We start from the raw sequence: 16,940 nt of genomic DNA, 5'->3' as shown, positions 1-16,940 counted from the left end.
AATGAAATTGAAGGTAGAAAAAATTGTTATGAAAGTTTAGTTCTCTTCTGCCATACAATAATTTGTTTCTAAATCTGCTTTCTGCACTGTTCCCCTATGGAAGGTTGAGTGACTGTCTTCCCACAACTATTTCTGTGTGTTTGTAACATAAAATGATTCAAGCGAAATGAATAATACTAAGATAATTATCATGGTCCAATGTATTCCAAGTAGATTTTTTCAACAGGTATCAATTTCTGTTGAATTCCATATTCTGTTAAGAGATGTTGATTTCAGAATTAAAATTTGACCTGGAGGGTCAAGGAATGGTTGAAAGTTCTAAAGAAAAAGTAACAGAAATGGCTCATTTTCATTAATTTGTTCATTTTTTATGTAATATTGAAGAAAATATTATACTTTGTTTCAAATAAAAATACGAGGAAGTGGTTGTTAAATAGCCAGTATGATACACTTAGACATTTACATCTCAGCACCTGGAACATTTGAGTTAATGGAAAATACCTGAAAGCAGCCCCTCGTATTCCTAATGGAAATAGATACGTACATCGCTTCAGAAATGCAAGCACAGGGGATACTGCAAGCGTTACACACATCCCAGAATGCAATTACATTCTGTCAGTTTTTGACAAAACACAGCTGAGTTCAGTCCCCTTGTCTACAGCCTGGACCGGGCCCAGCAGCCTGTGGTGGCGGGATGCTGTGCCTGCCGGGGCTGCGGGGTGGCTGCTGTCCCGCCAGCACAAAGTGCAGTAAGGCTTTTCGCGCTCTGGCTCTCTCTAGCTCCGGGTGAGAGTTGGTGGACCACGCTGGAAGCACCTGGTGCTGAAATAGAAATCTTTTCACCCAAGGCTACAGCAACACGCGATTTTGCAGTCGCTAGGATGATGGGTTGCAGCAGGATTTAACTTTCTCCCTGTCACGTTTCCAATGTGGAAATGGAAGCCATCTGCAAGGAGCTTCTCCTTTTCCACCTCCCTTTTACCGTGCAGCTTCCCCGAGTCACCAGTCTGCTTCTCTCAGGGTGCGGGGAGGGTGGAAGGGAAAGGAACCAGGGGATGGAGACTCCTCTCCGGACTGGCCGTGCTGGAGAGCAGCAGAGCAGGGAGACGCGGGGCTTGGATGCTTCCGACACTCAGGAGGCTGAGGACACAGCCAGGCAGGAAGCAGCAATTTCTGCCCACTGTCGGCTTAGCAGCAGCAAAGCACTCTCAAAAGAGGAAAAGGCTGACTGTGCCTCTTCCAGGAATAACCTGCCTTCATCTCCTGTAGGTTAAGCAAAATTATTTAACCTGTTGGCTAAAAAAACTCTTTAGTTTCGCCTGTGCAGAAAGCTGACCTTAAAACCAAATCCTTTCTCCTGTTGACCAAGTGGAAAGCAAGGGTTACAAATCAGGAGCAAATGTGGTGTGCAAACATCACTCACTCCAAAAGGTGAAGAAATGTGAACCTTAAATTGGAAAATTGGTTATATAAAGAAGAGGGTAAGGCATTGCACCGTATTTTCCAAGTGTATGAGGCATCCACAGACACGCCGTTGCACCCAGGGAGATTTGTGACAAGTGCCCAGTCACCGTTTTGGTGGGACTTCAGGGTCACGGTTCTGGCTTGGCTGAATGTGGGATAGCTTTCTTCTCTGCAGAGGCTCGTGAGACAAAGCCTCCTTAGAGAAGGAAGGCACTTACTGCCAGTCTGTACACACAGCCCTCACTGCGTAGATAAGCAGTTTATTGATGGAAGGACGTAGAGGGAGCCGCGCACTATTGTGCTATCTTCAGTGTTCTAAAAATCTTCAGAGTAAATTGAAGTACATGAGTACATTGAGTACATGAGTACATTTGAGTACATGAGGCACAAGCATTCCACTACTCAGTTTATAAATAATGTAGCTTTGCCTTTGTAACTAACTTTAATACCTTTAATTATCTTCCTTTTTCAGTCTTGTATCTCTTATAAGAGGCCAAGTGGTGACTACAGATGGAACTCCTCTAGTTGGGGTCAACGTGTCATTTGTCAAGTATCCAAAGTATGGCTATACCATCACTCGTCAGGACGGCACGTGAGTTTGCCTGCTTCGCTGAGTACCTATTTCGTATGTAGTGTCTTTGCTGATTAACAGATGGTGTGATCTAATGGAACCATGTGGTACCATGCATTGCATTCCTCCCAGGGCACAGAGCTATTAAGTAAACACAAAAGTAATTTTTCACATGGCATTTTGAATACTAAATGCAAGTAAATATGAAAAGGCTGACTTCTGATAATGTGTTAGGAGGCAGACTCATTTCAAATAAATTGCTCTGTATCTAGGAAAACATTTGTGGACTACAGTAATATCCAGCTGAGACCACAAATATTTCGTTTTAAAATGCAAGCCAGGCTAATAGTGCTAGAAAAAAAAAATTGTACTATCATTATAGAATAGTATATTTTGTTAACAGTTCCCTTCTGCCTCTCCTTTTGAAGATCCACTATCTTTTGAGTTTCTTCAGGGTAGAATGTAATCAAAAGATTCTAACTGAATATATTTAGACAATTTCCTGCTGTGCAAAAAAAGTGCTTTTTCCCCCTTGTGTCAGCTGATTTGAAATGCACACAAATTCAGATAAACAAAAATCAATGTGTCATGGTTTATCTAGTGTACTGGCTGTGGTAACTGGAACGGTATATCTGTGACACGTGCATTGTAAACATTTGCCAGTTTTTCAGGATTTTGCATGCAAACAATTGAAATAATGAGTCAGCTGAAGTATAAGGGAGTATTTAATTTCTACATATCACAGAATATTATTGTGGTATAGTAAAAGGGTAATGTTGGTTTCAGTGTTTTAATACTGCGTAAATGGTGAGCTGAACTCTATATAGATCTGAATAGATTATTGAAATCATTGACTAATTCGTTACTTGGCCAGCATTTGCATGAAACAACTGATATCTACCTGTGTTGTCAGAACAACAGAAGTATTTTACTCATTTAGGCCAGGTTTCAAAATGCCTGCACTGCTCCACATGACTGCTATGATTATGTAGGAGCTTGGGAGTAAATATCTAATCCTCTCAAAAAAAGGATCAATGAATTGTCCTGGGGACAGGAATTTTTATCTTATTTGTAGAACACAAATGGCAAAACATTTCATTACTGTTCTCTTACTGCTGTGTGTCCCATTCTCTGCTCAATGGACAGCATCTTTTAGAAAAGCGATAATTCAGTGTCCAGCTCAGTATGAACTTGGCTTCTCTGGTAGTTTTATACGTAAAGGAGACTTGTAATAGTAGATGTGGTAGTTTTTTTAATGGGTATTTTTAATTTATTTAATGCAGATTTTATAATCTATAGGAACAAGGTTTGTCTGGGTGAATTCAAATCAAAGCTTGTCTTAGCTGGATTTCAGTTGTGTAGTTGCCAAGGTCCACATCCCATTACTGATCATTTGAAGCATGACACTAAAATATACCTATTGCTGTAGGGGTATTTGTATATTTATTTCGTTAGTCAGGAATGCTGTTACTGGAATTATTCAGTCTTGTCACTTCTAAAGCCCACATTTTTCTAGATTTGACTTAGTTGCAAATGGCGGAGCATCCCTAACCTTGCACTTTGAACGAGCCCCATTTATGAGTCAGGAAAGGACGGTATGGTTGCCGTGGAATAGCTTCTATGCCATGGACACGCTTGTGATGAAGACAGAGGAGAACTCCATTCCCAGCTGTGATCTAAGTGGTTTTGTCCGTCCTGATCCAGTCATCATTTCATCACCACTTTCAACTTTCTTCAGTGATGCTCCTGGCCGGAATCCCATTGTACCAGAAACCCAGGTAAGAACAGCGTGAGTGAAACGGATACAGAGATCAGTGGTCAGATGCTACTGCTGACCTGAGCACGTAGCACAGGGTCACCACTTGTATCCTGGAATGGCGGTAGCAATGCCTCTGTAGAGTCTGCAGGAGATATTCTAGGTCTGTGCCACCCAGACACATTGATCTTTGATACCTTGTGCCTTCTCGTTATCAAACAATATATCAAGTATATCTCTGTATTTCATTTGACAGCTTAGGTGTTTCAAGAGAATTTTGCAAAGACTTGCTGTGTGCTGCTGACTCCAGGCTGTTTTCTTGTATGTTATTTAGGACAAGGGAAAACTCTGCTGGCACTGTTGTTTCACTACTTTATTCAGTTGGTCTTTACTTTATACTGATAGTGAAAGTTGCAGGTTCCTGTGACTGTATTTCTTATGTTCCCCTTGCATATAACTTGCAGTAAAACAACTTGTACTTATTTACACTTTTGCCAGCAGTGGGCTCTTAAAAAGCAGGGTACACAGATGCCAAATAATTATTTGTTCAGAAATGTCAGCTGAACTGCATCACTGCACTGATTTGAGGACAACCATTCCCAGCAGTAGAAAGTCCTAAGTTCATAAGAATATACAAGTCGAAAATTATTCTTAAAAAAGTAACAAAGCGCTAATGTAAAACCTTTGGTCTTTCTCCTATTCAGGTTCTTCATGAAGAAATTGAGATCCCTGGCTCTAGTATAAAGCTCAGCTACCTGAGCTCCCGTACTGCTGGATACAAATCCTTACTTAAGATCGCCATGACTCAGTCACTTGTGCCGCTGAATCTAATCAAAGTTCATTTGATGGTAGCGGTAGAAGGGCATCTGTTTCAAAAATCGTTTCAGGCATCTCCCAACTTGGCATATACATTTATCTGGGACAAAACAGATGCATATGGTCAGAAGGTTTATGGGTTGTCAGACGCTGTAGGTAAGTCAGCATATAAAAGCTCCCAAACTTTCCAAATAACACCTGTAATTCTTAGTAAGAAAACTGCAAAGATTTCTTATGGAGGAGCAAATACAGAGTTCTTGTCTTCCTGACACAATTTATCTTTGCATTATGTTTCTTTTACACAATAAAGATCACATTCAGAGGGTCTAAACTCCATCAGCCTGCCTGTGTTTCCTGATCGGTAGCTGTCTTAGAAGGTTTAGACCAGACAATGGGAAAAACTGGCCACAGGAACTTAGGTGAAACCTAGTCCATCACGATGTTGTTATTTTCTTTCAGTTAACAAACGAACCTCATACTGGACTGGCTGGCATTCTTCAGTGCAATTGGATTTTCATGCATGGTGTTATTATAACCTCTTGTGGTATAATACGTTTTAAATGAAAGCAGTGGTTTTCTAACGCTGGTCAGACCTGTAGTTCTATAGCTGGTTTTAGTTCGCTTTGTTCTAGCGGGTGGAGAAAAGAGTGATCATCATAATATTTTTTAAGTTTCCATTTGAATATCAGAACAATTTTGATACAACAGTCTTACAAGTAGGCATCAGAGCTGTGCCAGTGTGGAAAGAAAAACTTCATGTTAAAATCTTATTTTCTATATTTTCTAAAATATTCTTTGCTATAGCTTTTATTTCTTACATTAGTGCGTAAGGTATTGCTTTCCTGAGTAATCCTTACAGTGTGTGTGTGCTTAAAAGCACACAGAGTTTTCACTGCCCTTTGGTATATGGTTTGTAAAATGAACACACTAAATAAATGCTGTGAACGTGGGGAAAATTAAGAGTTTGATCTTGTCCTGTTATCTAATACAGTAGTGTTATTATATTTTTAAAATTATATTTCTCACTCTCCTCTCACCAAACCAGTCACTTCTCAATGCCAGCTATTCGAAGAGAAGTGATCAGATCCCTGCAGAGTACGTGTGAATGAAGTTTCAAATTTGTGTCTCGTCAAAGATGTGAATTTAATATTGTAGAATAAAAGAGAGGAATATAATCGCTGCATCTTCTTGAGGGGGCTGGGGAACTGGAATGCTGAATGACTTGAATGTGCTCTGGACGCTTAATTCAGTGTTCGTTCCGCAAGTATATTAGATTTTATTTTATTTCAGTTTCTGTTGGTTTTGAATATGAGACATGCCCTAGTCTCATTTTGTGGGAGAAGAGGACAGCGCTGCTGCAAGGATTTGAACTAGATCCGTCAAATTTAGGAGGGTGGTCCTTGGATAAACATCACGTACTTAATGTCAAGAGTGGTGAGTTAGTTAATTCCGTGTTTTCTGTGCCGCATGGAGATTAGTCCATGAACACTTTTTATTTGCATTTTATTTACACTTTTAGAAATGCAATTTCTTCACTCTTTTTGTTTCATCTCTATCTCAGTAAGGTATGGGACATGTTTCAGTTGACAGAACGTTTTTGTAGAATTTTAACAAGTATTTTACTTTTCTGCACAGCATTACGTTCTTAAAGTCCAAATCTTTATCTTCTCTTCTGCTGTTCATTTATTCCCCTGTAATGTCTGTCTTCCTTCCCTGTTTTTCTGATCTTAACCACACCGCTTCCTTGTTCCTCTTGTTTGACCTTTTTCGCTCTAATCTGAGATGGAGCTTAAAAGGAGTGAGTCTGTGACGAGATACTGAGTCTCAATTGTCTTTTTCTTTTGTCACCTGTTTGGTTTTTCCTAACTTCTCTTTGTCTTTACATATCCTAAGCTGAATGTCCCTGGTCTTCATATTTTACAAGAGACGCTTAGGGAGCTGAATGCTTAGCATGTATTTCACTGGATCCCTCTAAAGTGTTTTCTACACCCTCCCTGCTGATCCCTCCATTAACAAATTGCAAACTATATTTTTGGTCAAGAAATCTGAAGTAGTGTTCTGGATCAGGCTATTTGAACACAATTCAAGTGCTGTGCAGAGGATCAGACACTGTTGGGATAGCCATCGGCACAGTGCATGATATTCAGTGTTGTCAGCAGTGGGGAGCCAGTTGCTTTACGTTAGGATCATGCAACTGCATTTCCAAATGAAGTTTCCAGCCAGATATCTACAATCTTTCGTACATTGAAAATGGTCACTCTGTCAGAGAATCCACCCCCTTCTTAGGGCAAGGGTCTGTGCTTTGAACAAATATTTTGAAAATAAATCCTATTTTAAAGGCATTTCTTGAAGCCTAGTAAAGATCCTTACCCCCTTGCCCTTCCTCACTGATCATTACCAGCCCTTCTAGGAGTTTCATTTTTCTCCTGTCTTTTCGTTTTCTGTGCTGTTCTCTTCTCTGGCGTCTCCATTTCTCATTTTTTATTTTCCATTAAAAAAGTGTGAAAGACTGAGAGGTGGAAAGAGAACAGTAAGATTGGCACGAAATTCCAAACAAAACATAACAGGAAACTGGAGTGAGAGGCTCCAGGGACACAAGTAAGGAACATGTCCTCTCCACGGTTTGCCTTCTCACGTCCCGGTTAATAAAACACTCTAAAGCATTGTGCCAGGCTAGAGGGATCTATGGCAGAATTTTATTTCATAACAAATACGAAAGGACTCTCAGTTTAGGTTTGGGCCTGTGGTTGTGTATGTGTGTGTTTTTTAAGACAGAATCTTTATTACACCTTAATTTTTACTGCTGCAAAGCTCTTTCACTCTTTGCACTGTTGAAGGACCTAGTGCTGAAGTCATCTCAGTGTACAGTCCTTAACAGCAGCTGTTGAAAAGAGAACTACTTGAAGTCCTCCGCAATGAATGATTGTAATAACCACCACTTCTCCTCTTTGTTATTAGGAATATTGCACAAAGGCAATGGAGAAAATCAGTTTCTAACTCAGCAGCCAGCTGTGATAACCAGCATTATGGGGAATGGGCGTCGAAGAAGCATATCCTGTCCTAGCTGCAATGGTCTGGCAGAAGGAAATAAGCTTTTGGCCCCTGTGGCACTGGCAGTGGGTATTGATGGAAGTCTCTTTGTTGGGGATTTTAACTATATTCGGCGTATCTTCCCATCCAGGAATGTTACTAGTATATTGGAGCTGAGGTAAGGTCTTAATCTTAGCACTTCATTCCTGTAGCCTGTGCTCAAATCAGCCTTTACCATTACTTTTTATAATTTTGTAAAACATTGTCACTTTCAACCTATTTAAATTCCAGTGGAGAAATGGGGCACAGAAATGCATACTTCAAAGTCTGTAGCTTATTAGAGCAATGACTATAGAGAAGGACTAGGACTAAAGAGTACAAACCAACTTGTACAAAAAGTACAAACCACCTTCTTCTGTCCAGTTGGTGATCATTTGATACAATCTCTCAGTGCTATACATGCTTTAGTTTTGTTGGAAAACTACAGAATTGGCTGCCCTTAGGTATTGAGCCAGTGATAAGCAGAGCTGTAACAGCCTCATGAGGATAGAGGGAGGGTTTCCTGTCAGTGGTTTTGGGAGCCGCTTTCCCGCTTGTTTCCCGTACCCGTAATTCAATTTCTGTAGGTTGGCAAGTGCAGTTGAGAGTGACATACAGACTCACTCTCCATCACCAGAACTCATTTTAGATGGTATCACTGTCCCTCAGTCCCACAGCCCTCTGCCAACACTAAGGTTTGGTTACTCAATAGGGAAGGCATGAGTGTAGAGTGTATCACTTCACCCATTTCTGTTCCATCTCCCTTTTTTCATCCTAGGAGAGGCAAGAGCTATTGCTTCAAACCATAACTTAAGTAACTGAACCTTATAGTTACAGCACTGTTGAATATTTGCAGAAAAAAAAAAAATGAGGAAAAATAGCTTGCATTGGCTTTCTTCTGAGAGTTCTGCAGCCCAATCAGGCAATAATACTGCTCTTGTAAGCTGGATACAGCTGCAAAGCACACCGAGTGAATTTAGGTCATTAGCCTGTTTTTAATGATATGGCCAGTAACCGGCTCCTCTTGCTTCTACTGCACTTTTAGTTTTTAATTAGTGCAAAAACATGCAAAATGATTGGACTGTTAGAGAATAGGAGGCCTAGCTCTATTTTACACCTCTCTCCCATTCGTGTCATTCTGTTGATGTCACTGTTGTGAATTCTGATTTATAGAAGAGAAAAGAGATCCAATTCAGGCCCATTCTACTCTGAAATCACTCTGACACCTACCTCATACACCATCAGGCTGCCACATTATGTTAAAAAAAAGTCATAGATCATCCAGTGCTTTCTGCTAGCAGCTCAGTCAGTACAAACCACAGAAGGTAGCTGGTGTGACCTGCTATAAATAATTACATCAATATATACTATAAATCCTCATTATATAGAACATGCTGATTTTTTGTGTCTGGTTTGTTCAATTCTGTTTAGCTTTCCAGTAAATAGGTGAAGTTTAGCTGTTCTGTTTAGCTTTCCCAGCCTTATAGGTGAGAGAAACATTTTGAAATCAAGATGCTTTATGTAAGGCTTTGTAAGTACCTCACTTCCAGATATCAGCCAGTGAGTTTCCTAGCACACCTGATACTTGAAAATGTCTCCAAGTTTACTACAGCATAAGCCTGAGTACTTTACTTTCTGTCTGTGCAAGAGAGAACTTGGGCTTTTCAGCACACGTGAGGGAAAATGAGAAAGGATATCAGTAAAGAAACGGAAGATGGACTTCTTAATCTGCTTTTGTCCGCTTTTTTTAATGAAAGTCTGTTTTCCGTAGCGTAGTTTCTTTAGCTTCTGTTACAACTATGAGCAATGAACAATAAAGCTATTGTATTTTGAGTGCACTTGGACAGCTGCAAATGACTTGAAACAGATATTTAGGATTTACAGTGATGTCTTTTGCCCCCTGTTCCTCTAAAGGGAACAAAGGTCCATTCCAGCCAGCATCATCTACAGCAGTAATTGTGATTCAGTGGTCACCTTTAAATGTGTGTGAGTTACATGGGTAAGAGTTTGAAGATTTGAGACATTTAACTGTGAACAAGAGCAGAATCTTCAGCATCTAACATTGCAAATAGTATGTCCATAAGTGTTACCAACCAAATACATCACTTTATTTGGATTTCACAAAGGATGTAATTTTGGTTTTACAGAAGCCAGTATAAATGCTGAGTTCCTTTATAAGTCGGTGTGTATATTTGCTTCACACTATCCTTTGTGGAGGTGCCAATAGGAATTTTGCCTGAAGAGTGTTGCCATGTCACGCTTAACATTGGTATCGCAAGTTTGGGGCTGTGCCTCGAGTGCTGCAGCTCAGGAGGCATGCACCTCTTTGTTGCATTCAGTGGACATTCCTAAATGGAAGTGAGATAAACACAGAAACTCTGTGGTGTGGATAATGTATTCATTTACTTCTGGGAAGCAGAGAACGCTTTTCCTTTGACTCTGTGTCTAGACAGTGAACTAGGGGTCAGGTAATGTACGGTCTCCCATTGTACAGTATCTTGCTGCTCTCTTAGAAAGTTTTTTTTACCCTGGGATTTGCTTTGTTGGCTTAAATAGATACCAAGTAGCATCCAACCTTGCTTTAAGCAATTATTGCAGAGATCGAGGGGAGAGGAAAATAAACTGTGTAGTAGAAATTTTTTTAGAAATAGTTTGTTGGAAAACTACTCAGAGGTTGCCTCCAAAACAGGGACAGTATTGGAAGCCCAGTGCTTCCCCCTTCCCAGTTCTGTATTCAGAAAACTGCCAGTTTGTCTCTCTCCTAGCCCACAAGCTACACATATTTCCATGTGAAAACTCCTTCAATGGTCCAGAAAGTTTCTTGTAAAGTATAGGAGGGTGGGGGCTGGGGGCAGGGGTCTCCTACTAGGGAACTAGCTCGCAGCTCTAGCACTCCTGGTTGCTCTTCATCCATAAACCAAGCTGAGGCTAGAGCTGAAAAGAAGTATCTTCTCCTGTGTCCTTTTGTAAAATAAAACAAATATTATGTTTGCTTTACCATCTATTCTTCAGCTAACTGTTTGTTCTTTTTTCTTCTGTTCCCTTTCTATAAAGAAATAAAGAGTTTAAACATAGGTAAGACACGAGCTCTTTCCCATATAATTTGATATGGTTTGTTTGCTTCATTGTGTTTGCTTTTTGTGTTGTGCTTCTTGTGTAATGTTATGTTCTTCATGTACCATATATAGAAACATTTTTATGTGCTAATTGTGTGTTATGAATATGATAAGCGTTAGCAATTATGAAAAGCAGTCAAAAAGCAACCAAATAAGTTCTAACAGTAATTAGAAATTTCTAGTAGAATGCAAGTATAATGAACCCCAAGCTAACTTCTACATAAACACTTCTCCCTGCTGTCTCTAATTGGTCTAAATGGTTGAGGTAAACTACAACAGCAGATTTACAAATGCCAGAAAGGTTCACAAAAGCACTAATGACTGCAAATAGGTCAAAAACTCATTTTCCGGTCATTAATGATTTTCTGAAGCCTCATAATTTATTTTCTATTTTCTTTCATCAAAAGTCAGTCAACCCGTGGGGCTGGTTGTATGCAACCACTAGATGCAGTCGCTGTGAGATTCATGAGGGAGGCATAATCTTTCCGGGCATCAGGAGAAAAGATTTTTTTATCGCCTTACCTGAGCACTAGGTCTTCTGGATGGCAGCAGCATAGGAAACGCTTGCACCTTCTTCCATGCCACACCTGCGACGGGGAGAATGTTTACCCTGGAGAATATCAAGGGCAAGAACAGGAAGAGCTGTTGTAAACTAGTGTCCTGTGCATCACCCTCTTTAAGCCGTACTTTCCATTTCTGTAATACAAGTTAGATTGCAAAAGATGTCTGGACATCAGTGTAATTTTCCCTTTACAATATATTTTGGTATAGCAAGTCTAACTCCATGAAATTTTCTTATCTGGATGAATTCATTCACAATTTGCTAATGATAATTGGTGATGCTGGAGGCTCCTCATTTCCAACTACAAGCTTAGTTAAGGTTTCGGATGCTTAGAGATTTGCTCTGGGCAGCTTCTCTTTTGGGTTAAATCTAAAGAAAAGCTATTGTTGTACTGGTGTGAATTTGATGCACGTATGAGAAGAATAGTGAGCACAAGCTGATTCTCCCTGTAGCTGCTGCCAGGCATGAGGATCCCTCAGACCAGAGTAAGGCTGCATGTGGTGGTCACCGCTGCATCTGCTGGGGAGGGCTGGAGGAGGAGACGTTATTGGCAAAGCTCTGTGAGCATTACCAAATGTTGTGTGAAATCTTTTAAAATGAGGTACATTTCTGTGCTTCCTGTAATCCAAATTAAAGATTACAATGGCACGGAGAAGAGAGAGGCGGAGATCTTTAATTGCTCAGATGCTGGTTTGAGAAATATTTACTACTTGTTTGTAAAATGCATCCCCGTTTGAGGTAATGATCTCATAGTTTCTGTGGGGACACAGCAAGTGCATGTCACCTTCCACTAGTCATTTTCTGCCACAGCCCCCCAAATATTTTACATGGAGAGTCTCCCAGTATCTGTTTCCTTACCCAGCTCAGGAGAGAGCAGAGAAGTGCACCGCAGTCTGCAGCTCCAGTGAGTTGTTCCCTGATCTGGAACTCCTGACTGACTCCCTGGTACAGCTGCCCTGAGGGAGACTCCGGAGGAGAAAGGCAGGGTGAGCTCCTGGACTGCAGGGCAGGAGAGGGGAATCAGCTCATGTTCTGCCATTACTCCTTACCCTGACTCATACCTTACCCCATCCTGGTAACAGTGGGACAAACCCAAGGCTAGCTGTGGGCAGAAGGGTAGCGGGGGTACGCTCGCTCATGAAGGCAGGCACAGGCTGGCAAAATCATGTCCGAAAAGAGGGACCCTTCCAGTCTCCCGAGTGGCCGCTGCTGTGTGTCAGCTCCCCAGGCACTGTTGCAAGCAGCTCCCATCACCCAGGCCAAGCAAGGCCCCTGCCTCCGGCAGCAAGAGCTCTGTCTGTGCCCAGCTCCAGTGTGTGCCTGCCCCAGGTCCCCCCATGCAGCCAAGGTGCAGGTGCCACGCATTTTAGAAGGGCCAAGCAAAAGGTACCCTGGGCCGGAGCCCAGCCCGGAGGCAGCAGCAGCCAGCCTGCAGCTGCAGCACTGGGTTGTTGGCTCCTCAGCTGCTCTTGCAAAGCCTTGAGCTACGTTAGGGTGTATTTGTGATGTATGGCACAACACCAGCGTCACAGCAAAGTTTGTTCTTCAGTGTTAAGGGAGAAGCATGGTGGAAGAAGAGAGCAGAATTTCAAAACAGTGACAAATGTGCAGGTGTTTGTATGGCTTGGATACTCGAGAGACTGGAGAAATTTTATAAATGGAAAGAAATAATTTTGTGTGTGGCAAAAAAAAGATGGAGCTTTTTTTGGAGGGATGAGAGGGAATGTGATAAGGGTCTAGTGAAGAGGTGCAGTCTGCTGCTGAAGATAAGGAGAGGAACTTGGGGAATAAAGAGTTTGTGCTCTAATCTCAAGCATGTCACTAGTCTCCCTGCATAACTTCGTCTTTACCACTTAACCTCTCTGTGCCTCAGTTTCCTCCTCTGTAAAATGGGTATAATACCCATCTTTTTAAAGTACTTTGAGATCCATGCATGAAATAAACCTGCCAAGTATTTTTTGTTTACTGTATTTTTTCATCTCTAATTTCTACACTCCTAGACTTCAGCAGATGGATTACCTCTGCCTGGTGAATTTGGATCAAACCAATCTCCTTCCCACCTTCTACAGTTTTAGAGCAAATTGTTATTGACCTAAAATCATGACATGTCAAAGACTGGCACAGAGGACGATAACTGTAGAAAGTGCTATTTTTGGGCCTCCTCGTTCCTCCAAATCTGGTCATGACCCCAGAACGCAGTTGTCTTTGGGCTGCTGATAATCCATCTGCCGAAAGTGGCTTTACTATAGTTTCAGTGAGTCTGATCAAGAAATGGCTTATGTCCATCGTAACTTACCTCTGTGTATCCTCACTCTTGGAGATGGGTGCTTTTGCCACATGAAACTAGGAGTGTGGATATTTGGAGGCAAATATCTCTGGTTACTGGTAAGTAACCTTCATTTTTTTTTTTTTTTCCTTCCTGTCTTCATTTGTCTTCTATGCTTTGAAACCACCATTGACCTTATTTACGCTCACCCATAGGCTCCAAAGGCTGGAAAATTCACATCATGCTTAAAATCCAACTAAATTGAGTTAAACTAGCCGGGCAAAATTTTGAAAATATTTCTGCACTTCAGTTCTGTGTGTGTGAATGTACATATATCGCTAAGACTGACGTTTCTTAATTTGCGGATGATTTCCTAAAGTAGTTCCAAAATGTGACAAGCTGTCAAAACCCATGTATTTCAGAAGAGAAGTAGCTTTCCATATGAGCACCCATTCTAATTGCAAACTGAGGACCAGTTTTTCAATAACAGAAGGTTTGGAGTTAAAGTCAGACATTCGGGGTCTCTGATTTTAGTTATATAACCAACTTGATCTGCCATAAATTAGATTCTTGATAAGAATGAATGAGAACAAATTTGGTTTAGGAATAGATTTGTTATGCCTCTGCCTCCTGTTTTTACGAGACCTCACAAATCTTGTGGCATAATACAAGTAACTCAGAAGCTGGTTCTTTGATCTTACTCCTATGACTTCTGCTGTCAAGGGAAGTTAAACAAGGTAGCCGGGAGTGGAGGCAGCAGGTAGAGATGAGCCAAAGAGAACTGACCTGGATCAGCTCTAAAGGGCTAAAGAGATCAAGAGGGAAGTCTGATGTGCAGCTTGGCTTACGGGGCTGTGCTGTGCAAGGTTTGGTGTAGTAGGATTAATGAGATTTAAAATGACAATCCTTCTGAAACACTGACCAGGCCCTAATCAAGTTAGGTCCTCAGATGGCAGTCCCTCAGACCCCACCTCTGTATGGAGGTGTCAGACTTTCTTTCCAGACCTCTCTGTGCCTGATGAGTAGTGAAGCTCTGACAGCCTGTAAAGTTTCTAGACTGCTCAGCTGTTTCTGTTTTATGCTTTCTTTTTCTCTAAAGCAACAATCCTGCTCATAAATACTATCTGGCCGTGGACCCTGTTTCAGGCTCCCTGTACGTATCGGACACCAATAGTCGACGGATATACAAAGTCAAGTCCCTCAGTGGCACGAAAGACCTAGCTGGTAACTCTGAAGTGGTAGCAGGGACTGGAGAGCAATGCCTGCCCTTTGACGAAGCCAGATGTGGGGATGGAGGGAAGGCAGTGGACGCCACCCTAATGAGCCCTCGAGGTAAAGTAGGAAGAGAAGCTGGAGAAACTGTGTGATGCTAGGCTGGATCTGGAAATAATTATCTGGCAATTAAATCACTCCTTGCTCAGTGATTTTTATTCTGGGCTTTAATTACAGTGGATTGGCAAGTGTTCGTGCTTTGTTTAGTTAAAGCAAACTTTATTACCCCAACGCTGAACGATGCAAAAGGAGAACAGAACACAAATTAGCAGGGTACCACTCACTCCGAGAAGCAGGCATGTAAACTGGGAAACAAATTACTGTTCAAGACACAGTCTTTGGGGAGAAAAACTGCCTGCTGTGGGGGTTTTTTTGAGTTTTTATTCTACGTATCCTCTTTCTCTTCAGAGGGGGAGGAAAAATAAAAGGATTCTTGCCCTTAACAGTTTCTAATTTTGAACAAAAAGTTTTCAAGATGATGTAGAGATTTGAAGATGTGTTTCTTTGCAAGATTTTGTTTCCACTGTTTCATCTTAATTGTAAGGATGAATTAATCAGGTGAATTGCCAGGTGTTTCAAACATCTTTGGGCTCTGTTTCAATGGTTGAAAATAACTAGATGATCATAAAAGCAAACAAAAATGAAAGGTCCTGTTTCTTTGTATAGATAATACTTTAATACATACAGAGTACGTTAACAGGATAGATCTGCTTGGATGTTTTAAGTTAAGTTTCTGTATAGAAGTTAGGAAGGTAAATCTGTATCTTCTCTCACTGCCGCATAGGATGAGCACTGCAACCATCTGAAGACCAAAATTTTTAGATCAATATTTTATTTTCAGCCCAAGAAACAGACAAGGCAGCGCGCCAAATCAAAGCAGGAAAGGCAAGTGAGAAAAAGCCTGCCCTCCTTCACAACCGGCACGGGCATCCTTCTGTTCCTCCAAGGGAGCACCCTTTCATTCGGTGCCTTTCCTCTCCAAGGGCTCCCAGTGTGACAGGCGTTGAACCTTCCCTTTCTTTCTAGGCTGGAAAGCCCTGTGTCTTCATCTGGAAACACCAGATGTTCTTCCCATATTCCTTACTGCAACAGCTCAAAGAATTAAAAAACATTCTCAAAGACTATAATGTCTTCTTAATTTTTCAAATTTTTAAAGCAACTTTAAAATATTTCTAAAAATTCTTTCTCCTAATTTGATCCTTCAAGTAAAGAAAGCAACACCTCAAATTCCCGAGATTAAAATTTAGGTGAGAATTTTTTTTTTATTATTTGGGTTTGTGTAACGTACAGAGTTGAAATTTATAAATAAGCTGATGTATTCTGCTGGCTTTTCAGCCTGTTCTGGCAATTTTTGCAGTTTCCTTTTCTTTAAAACCCCAAAGGATAAACCTGCTCAATGCCATTTATTCAGCAGAACTGCAGATGCTTGGAGAGTCCAGAACCTGTACCCAGGTTGGAAAGGAGGAAAGAACAGGGCAAGTGAACAAACATCACTATCTTGTAAACATGTTAATAAGATGAAGCCTGCCTTGAAGCTGGGAGCCTCACTGCTTCACTGATGCCTGGTTTTCATATTTGCAGGAATTGCAGTGGATAAGTATGGACTCATGTATTTTGTTGATGCCACTATGATTAGAAAAGTGGATCAGAATGGAATTATATCAACCCTGCTGGGCTCCAATGACCTAACCGCTGTTCGACCCCTCAGCTGTGATGCCAGCATGGATGTCACCCAGGTAGACTCTTACTGCATTTATTTTCTTCTCTGCCTTAGAGGAGATGGGCGTCTATTTTGGATGACTGCCTGGCCACTTAAGAAATGCATTATGCAGTACAAGATGATTGCATATTTGATTCATTACTGAAATGAGTGAGCCAGCCTTTTACGGTGGCTAACACAGGTTATTTATGCAACTATAGAGAAATAAGGTTGAGATAATGGGAGTTATTGTCTTAATTGCCTGTTTTTCTGTAATTATTGTAGAGCTTCCACAACGTAGCATTCATTCTTTGCACAGAAACACAATTAGCCAAAGTTACCACTGCAA

The 16,940-nt window shown here is 41.1% G+C and overlaps 1 protein-coding gene across 2 annotated transcripts in view; it reads left to right on the top strand.

The window, feature by feature from the left end:
- Positions 1–16,940, top strand: part of TENM2 (teneurin transmembrane protein 2) — a 514,050-nt gene that overhangs the window by 473,739 nt on the left and 23,371 nt on the right. For both annotated transcript variants that reach the window (XM_086758660.1, XM_086758659.1), the window contains 8 exons: positions 1,937–2,056; positions 3,552–3,813; positions 4,496–4,763; positions 5,898–6,041; positions 7,566–7,815; positions 10,731–10,751; positions 14,720–14,952; positions 16,474–16,628. In XM_086758660.1, coding sequence (XP_086614786.1) covers positions 1,937–2,056; positions 3,552–3,813; positions 4,496–4,763; positions 5,898–6,041; positions 7,566–7,815; positions 10,731–10,751; positions 14,720–14,952; positions 16,474–16,628 — 1,453 coding nt within the window. The remainder of the gene's footprint in view (positions 1–1,936; positions 2,057–3,551; positions 3,814–4,495; positions 4,764–5,897; positions 6,042–7,565; positions 7,816–10,730; positions 10,752–14,719; positions 14,953–16,473; positions 16,629–16,940) is intronic.

The sequence above is a fragment of the Chlamydotis macqueenii genome, chromosome 14 (assembly GCF_036417535.1).
Source record: "Chlamydotis macqueenii isolate bChlMac1 chromosome 14, bChlMac1.mat, whole genome shotgun sequence".
NCBI classification, from domain to species: domain Eukaryota; kingdom Metazoa; phylum Chordata; class Aves; order Otidiformes; family Otididae; genus Chlamydotis; species Chlamydotis macqueenii.
Note: the sequence above shows the minus strand (reverse complement) of the source record. Positions and strands in the feature narration are given on the sequence as shown.